This window comes from Rattus norvegicus, chromosome 5, assembly GCF_021556685.1.
Source record: "Rattus norvegicus strain SHRSP/BbbUtx chromosome 5, alternate assembly SHRSP_T2T, whole genome shotgun sequence".
Lineage (NCBI taxonomy): Eukaryota > Metazoa > Chordata > Mammalia > Rodentia > Muridae > Rattus > Rattus norvegicus.
In genome coordinates, this window is record NC_141538.1 from 61,419,035 (window position 1) to 61,426,398 (window position 7,364).

The 7,364-nt window shown below is 48.3% G+C and overlaps 1 protein-coding gene across 1 annotated transcript in view; it reads left to right on the plus strand.

Moving 5' to 3' along the window:
* Positions 1-7,163, plus strand: part of Nfx1 (nuclear transcription factor, X-box binding 1) — a 57,577-nt gene extending 50,414 nt beyond the window's left edge. The window contains 5 exon segments of the mRNA NM_001024784.2: positions 1,000-1,098; positions 1,537-1,603; positions 3,159-3,304; positions 4,005-4,109; positions 5,950-7,163. Of these exon segments, the coding sequence (NP_001019955.2) occupies positions 1,000-1,098; positions 1,537-1,603; positions 3,159-3,304; positions 4,005-4,109; positions 5,950-6,022 (490 nt within the window). The 3' untranslated portion in view covers positions 6,023-7,163.
* The last annotated feature ends 201 nt before the right edge of the window (positions 7,164-7,364 follow it).

Genomic DNA, 7,364 nt, shown 5'->3' on the forward strand with positions numbered 1-7,364 from the left:
GAGTTTGAGGACAGCCTGGAGTACACGAGACCCTGTCTCAAACAACAAAGTGTGTCAGGGATAACCTCTGTGGTGAAAGGGGGGAAAGTTTCCAACCTATATAAAAGCATGTGCTGACGTTACTACAATCTGTGTGAAGCTAATGACCATCTCTTACTGCACCAAGCTCGTCAATCAAACTTCATCATGGGTTTGCATGTATAGAAAACAGCATGTGGCCAAGGACGTCGCTCAGCTCATAGAGTGACTGCCTAGCATACAAGCAGCCCTGGGTTTGATCCTGGTACCGCATGAACCTGGTGTAGTGGAAATCTCACACAGAGATAGGAGGATCACCGTCACCTTCGCTGTGTTGCCATTTTTTTGGCCAACATGAGACCATGTTTCAAAAACAAAACAAAAAGTAGATAGGGCTGGAGAGATGGCTCAGCGGTTAAGAGCACTGACTGCTCTTCTAAAGGACCTGAGTTCAATTCCCAGCAACCGCATGGTGGCTCACAACCATCTGTAATGGGATCTGGTGCCTTCTTCTGGTGTGTCTGAAGACAGCTACAGTGTAGTCACATAAATAAAAATAAATCTTTAGTTTAAAAAAAGTCAGTAGCTAGGCTGTTAAAGTGCTGTCCATGGACATTGAGGCTGGAGTTTGCTTCCTGGCGCCGTGTAGAAGCCAGGTGTGGGGCAATGCTCGCTGTCTCAGTGCTGAGGACGCAGGCACAGGATCTTTGGTATTCATTGACTGGCGTGGCCTGCCCAACTCAGCAAGCCCCAGACCCCAGTGAGAGGGTAGAGTGGACAGCATGGAGGACAGCACCCAAGGTTGTCCTCTGCCCCTATATACACCCATGTGCACCAACCTACCCCTTAAAGCCAGAACGTTCTGGATTCGGGAATCACTCGGGAACCTAGAGACAAATCGCCTGTGAGTAGGGAGGGAGAACTACTGCATAACCTCCCTCGTCTCCTCCCACGTACTCATCTATTTCTCAATCACTCCAGGAGATTGGCAGAGGCATTCGACATCACTGATGACTCTGATCCTTTCAACGTACGCTCTTCAGCATCGAAATTCAGTGACAGCCTGAAAGACGATGCCAGGTATGGACGGGTAATCAATCCACTGTCCTAGCTCAGGCTTAGGAGCATGTCTAATTAGTATTGTAAGCTATGGTGATCAGTTATGTGTTCTCTTCCATTACTAAGCAGATAAAGTGAACTTACGTTGTAAGAAATGGCATGTTGTTTAGCTGTCCGTGAAGACTTCAACCATGGTTGAGGAGTGGTCCCCGCAGCAGGAGTCTATGCCTGCCAAGGGCTACTAAGTTTTCTAAAGACGGATGGCTGAGCCGCCTCTCGCCCACCTCACAGTTGCAAGGTCCTTATCTAGGGCAGTAATAGATCCTGCACTGGCCCTCTGTTGTCGGGCAGCTCCTGTCTCTGCCATGTTGTCCTCTCTGAAGCCTAGGCAGAAGGGAATGGAAGAGATTCCCAGAAGAGCAAGAGCAGGCGGAGTTAACTGCTGACTTCTCGTTTCAGGAAAGACTTCAAGTTTGTCAGTGACATCGAGAAGGAAATGGAAGCGCTTGTGGAGGCCGTGAATAAGGTTGGAGCAAACACATCCAACTGGGCATTTCTCTGAGACCAGCTGGCTTTGAGAAAATAATAAACAGGTTTCAGAAACACTGTTTGCCTAGAGGGTTTTAGGGAAAGGTTGAACATGTTCAATACCAAGCCATTGTCATTCATGGAAACTTGGATTGCTTCCATTGTGATAGAAAAGATGTCTACAGTAAAATTGAGTATATATAAAGAATACTCTGTTAGGCATGGGCCACACGCCTCTAATCCCAGCACTCAAGAAGCAAAGGCAGGCAGGTCTTTGTGAGTTCAAGGCCAGCCTGGTCTAGAGAGAGTTTAAGGACAGCCAGGACTAAGCAGAGAAACCCTGTCTTGTGGGGGACTAAGGCAGGGAGTAGGGGGTCAGCAGTAATAACTGATTTCAAGTCAGGAAACACGCAAAGCCCTCAGACGACTGAAATGCTGCCTGTGAGAGACTCTTATTTTTCTCAGAGCTGGGACAGAATTCCTGGGGAGACTAACGATGAAGATCAGGGAACAGACCGAGAACAGCCCCGGTCTGCCAGGGATTTCAGGGTGCGCTCTGTATGGAGGAGCAGTGTAGTGCCCTAGGCAGAATGATGAACGCCGTGTATCCCACCACTTAGGACACAAACAGGTAGAGCTCTGCAACCTAGAGGCCAGCCTGATCTACATAGCAAGTCCCAGGATAAACTGGGCTACATAGTAAGATCCTCTCCAGTAGTAGTAGCAGCAGTAGCAGTAGCAGTAGCAGTAGCAGTAGCAGTAGCAGTAGCAGTAGCAGTAGTAATAATAATAATAATAATAATAATAATAATAATAATAATAATAATAATAATTTGATAAGCAGCCAGTACTGCTTTGGCTCCCTGTGCAGCCACTGGGTTGAGGTCCAAGTGGCTCTCAGGGCCGTATCTAACGATGGTCACCCTCCCAGTGTTCCCCTCGCCCGCTCCCATCTCCTTCCTCTCCCCTGTCTTCGCCCTTCCAGCAGGATACATCCCGAAAGGGGAACTTAATGATTCTTTTCTGAGTAGGAAGCCTGAGCAAATGTGTTTCTGTGTTTGTGTCCTGTATCTGCATACTCAAGGGCTCAGTTACAACAGACTGCTACAGGGATTGAGAGCTTCCTGTTCCTAAGTCTTTGGTGTATCTTGGAGATATCACCCCTCAGTCACCGGCTTCCTCAGAAAAAGCTGGGAGCTCTACCTCCTACTCCTGTTTGTAACCCTGTCCATCACCTACACATGATAAGTTAGGGAGTGTGTTGGATTCCATGCTCACACTCAGAAAACCTCTGCGATTCAGTCACAGGCTCTCCAGGTGACTCCACAAGCCTGACGACTTTAGTTTCATCCCAGGAACCCACAGTGAAAGGATAAAACCAACTCCCAAGACCGTCATCCGAGCCACACAGTCATAGCGGAGACCCAAGTGGGCAAGCATAGAGTAAAAGTCAGCCGTCCTTGAGCAGCTTTGTTCCTGTGGTGTAGGGAAAAGGCCTGAGCGTTTTCTCTTTCCAGGGCATGGTGCTAATCGGTCTTCTCCCTTCCAACCAGGGAAAGAGTAATAAGAAAAGCTACTGCTTCCCTCCCATGAACAGAGACCACCGCCGTATCATCCATGACCTAGCCCAGGTTTATGGCCTGGAGAGTGTGAGCTATGACAGTGAACCAAAGCGCAATGTCGTGGTCACTGCCATCAGGTGGGTTGACCTTGCTGTCACAGGCCCGACACTGGGAGTCACTGTGTACTTTTATTATTTCTTCTTCCTCCAGGGATTGGAAGAGAAAGCATTTCTCCGAACAGTCTTTTCACCATTACCTAAAGATCCAGGCCAGAGAGCAAAGCCCACACCCCACCGCACAGGGCAGGTCCACCCTAGTCCCCAGGTCACCTCACTGCACAGGGCAGGTCCACCCTAGTCCCCAGGTCACCTCACTGCACAGGGCAGGTCCACCCTAGTCCCCGGGTCTCCTCACTGCACAGGGCAGGTCCACCCTAGTCCCCGGGTCTCCTCACTGCCCTGATGCCTCGCAGACACCAGAGGTGGCCTCTCTGCAGGTGGAGGAGTTTGAGCAATGTGTGCTCGTCATGTCTGTGCTCTACCCCGTCTCCTGCTTCTCCCCCCGACTCTAATCTTGGCAGTGGTGGGAACAGAAAGCATGCTGTACTCTCACTCTGTTGTCATCAGAGAAAATGGAGGTGGAGGTGTGAGACAGGAAGGGACGAGAAGGACCTAGAATCACCATCTGACCCTGAGGGTGTTGGGAGAACTTCTCAGGGAAAAAAGAGGGAAGTGTGGCATCGGGGGAAGTGGGCAGCAGGTCTGTCAGGTGGGCAGGAGGGACAAGAGGGAATGCTCGTGATTCTCTCTCCTCAGCACTCTGCTTTACTCCTCACAGAGGGAAGTCCATCTGTCCTCCTACCACGCTGACCAGTGTTATTGAAAGGGAGACACAGACACGGCCTCCACCACCAATTCCTCATCACCGACACCAAGCAGACAAGTAAGGACTCTTAGCTGCTTTTCCGTAGAACTTTTCAGGCAGAGGAGCTAGGGTAAACTGCCGGGGCTACAACTGCCATCGCTGGCCTCCTGAGGCTTGTCTTTAAGGTATGGTGTCCAATAGGCATGGACTGGGGCATCAGACACGTTTGTTGAAGCCAGCAAAGCCTTCAGAGGAATAGTCACTTGGGGCCAGCAAAATGGCTTCACAGATAAAGCGCTGTGTGAGCATGGAGGCCTGACTTCCATCCCAGGACCCGCATAAAGTGGAAGGAGACAGTAAACTCCACAGAATCTGTCCTCTGACCTCCATACACATCATACTCATAAATGTTTTACGTAGACGGTGATGTGTAAATGGGTTTTTCTGCGGCTCCAGATAAACTAGAACGGTGCAGTTAACAGACATGGACGTGGGATGGGGGCAACCGTTGGCAGTGAAGGAGGCAAGTGGGAGTTTCACTTTTTCAAAGGTTTGTTTTGGACTGTTCAACAGTAAGCTTAGACAGTGCCCAAGGGGAAACGTGGTTTTGGAAAAGGAAAGAGGGGTACATCATTTCGGGGTGACTGTGCTGACACGAAGGCTTAGAGCATCAAAGGTAGTGGCGAAGGTCACACACATTCGACGTGAAAACCGTGGCAGGAGCGTGGAAGCCATGGGAAGTTAGATGTGGGGTGGGCTTCAGTGAAGATGCCATGCAGTACAGGCAAGGCTTGGGTTGGATGTTCACGGTGGGATCGTTTCAAGAGACAGTATTTGCCTTGCCTGATGGATAAACCTGCATTTACAGACCCACTATTAGGACACAGTCATTTTACTATAAGTAAATACATTTGCTATAAGTGAAATTTTATTGTAGTTGAAAGGAGAAAATAAAATCACATCAAAGGCTGAGTTGTGGGGGCCCACACTTTCAATCCCTGCATTTGGCAGAGGCAGGAAGATCTCTGTGTTAGGGGCTAGCCTGGTCTGCAGGACTGTACAGAGAAACTCAGTCTCAAAAAACCAAAAAGAAAAAATAAATCATATGAAAAACCAAGGAAATGTTTTTATGTATCTGTATTTGCCGGATGTATATGCACCACTTGCATACCTGGGGCCCACAGAGTCCAGAAGAGCGTGTTGGATCCCTACCACTAGTTACAGATTTAGGTTTGGGTTTGTTTGTTTGTTTGTTTGTTTGTTTGTTTGTTTGTTTTGAGACAGGGTCTTGTATAGCCTTGGTTGGTCTCAAACTCATTGCGTAACCAAGGATGACAAGAATTCCTGATCTTCCTGCCTCCACCTCCTCAGTGCTAAGATTAAACGTTGATAGGTTAGAAAACATGAAGCCACAACTGTATTCAGTTCCACTTAGACACAACTGTGGGGCGCCATTATCCTGTCCCTGCCATAATCTTTTCCTAGCCCCTTTGCTTGGTTGGGTTTTATAAACTTTTTGTGGAAATTTTTTAGAATAGAAAAAATGTTGGACTAGGGAGATGGCTCTGCAGTTAAGAGCACTGACTGCTCTTCCCGAAGTCCTGAATTCAATTCCCAGCAACCACATGGTGGCTCACAATGATCTGTAATGAGATCTGATGCCCTCTTCTGGTGTGTCTGAAGACAGCTACCGTGTGCTTATATCCATAAAAATAAATAAGGTTTTAAAAAAAGAAAAATATTAATGTAAAACAGCCTGCTAGGCTGTTAGCAGGTTTCAACAGGCACTGGCCCATGGGTTCCTGCTGTCTTCCCAGAGCTGCACAAGTGCCGAGCCTGCTGACCCCTAACTCCCTGAAGACCTAGGTTTATCTCCCCTGGAGAAGAGCGGGCTGATTGTTCTCTGCTCTCATTGCAGGAATCCTGGGAGCAGTAATTTACAGAAGATCGTGAAGGAGCCTGTGATTGACTACTTTGACGTCCAGGACTGAGAAGATAGATATATTTAGATAAAAGGATAATGCTGTGCACTGGAGACTCATTTGCCGGCAGATAAATCATGCCCGCTCCTCCTGCCTGGCATGGCCGCAGCACCCGTGCTGTCTTGTTCCGATACAGCCAAGCATGAATGTGTCAGGACCCCAGTCTCTCCAGCCCACAGGCCCCTGGCTCCGTGGCCACTGGATTTTTAGTCACGTTTTGAAGAGGCTGCTCACACCATCACTGTGATTACTAAGAGATTGGGGGAGTATCAGATTTTATTTGGATAAACCAGAATTTTTATCCCAAACTGGCTTTGTGGCACTTGGTGTCCCACTTGTTCCCCCGTGGGCCTCACCTTCCTCATGAGGAAAGACACACGAAGCCCTGACCGTCAGTAAGCTGTCTGGAACCATGTGTCTTAAACCTAGCCATCTTATCCAAAAGCTTCCGATGTCTCTCACGACTGGTCAGGTTGCTTGATAGAATTCCGTCTTCTCAAATCCCTGGCATTCTCTCACCATGTCACCAAGCCTACCCAGGAACAGTTTAGCTGTCTGCCATAATGGTAAGACCTTGGGCAAGCTCTTCTGTCGTGTTCACAACTGTGGGTCTATGCACTGTCCACTGTAGCCCTAAGTTCTCTGTGGTTGATAGCAGCTCTCACATAGACAGCAGGACGGGGTAGCTTTTCCCTGGGCTTTCAGCAGCCACAGACTCTCCCTACATCTGAGCTCTGAACCACTGTTCCGATATTCAAAGAAGTGTGTGGACAGTCCAGGGCCTGTGCCAAGTGCCCTACTGTAGGCCCTCAGCCTCCTTAAAGCAGGCGTGTGCCTTCTGTGTCGGCCCCCTCTGCACAAGCTGGACTCCTCTCTTTGTTGTTTTTTCTTTTTCTTTCTTTTTTTTTTTTTTTGTTTTTTCTTTCTTTGTTTTTGTTTTTTGTTTGTTTTGGTTTTGGCTTTTTTTCAAGACAGGGTTTTTCTGTGTAGCCCTGGCTGTCCTGGAGCTCACTCCTGTAGATCCATCTGCCTCTGCCTTCTGAGTGCTGGGATTAAAGGCATGTGCCACCACCGCCTAGCTTCTTTTTGCTTTAAAATAAACTTTGAGCCCCCAAAACTTGGAATCATTAAACAAGGTACTTAGTTTGTACTTTTTTATTTTGTTTTTGTTTTCAACAGGATCTCACTAAATTGCTTAAACCCATTTAGATCTTACACCTTCAACCGTCCTTCCTCAGTCTACTGATGCTGGTACTACACACTCTATCACCAAACCCACCTGAGGGACACTGAATGTTACAGGAAAAAGCAGGCTGCTCTTTGGTCCTGGAAATCATGGGGACATGGCAGC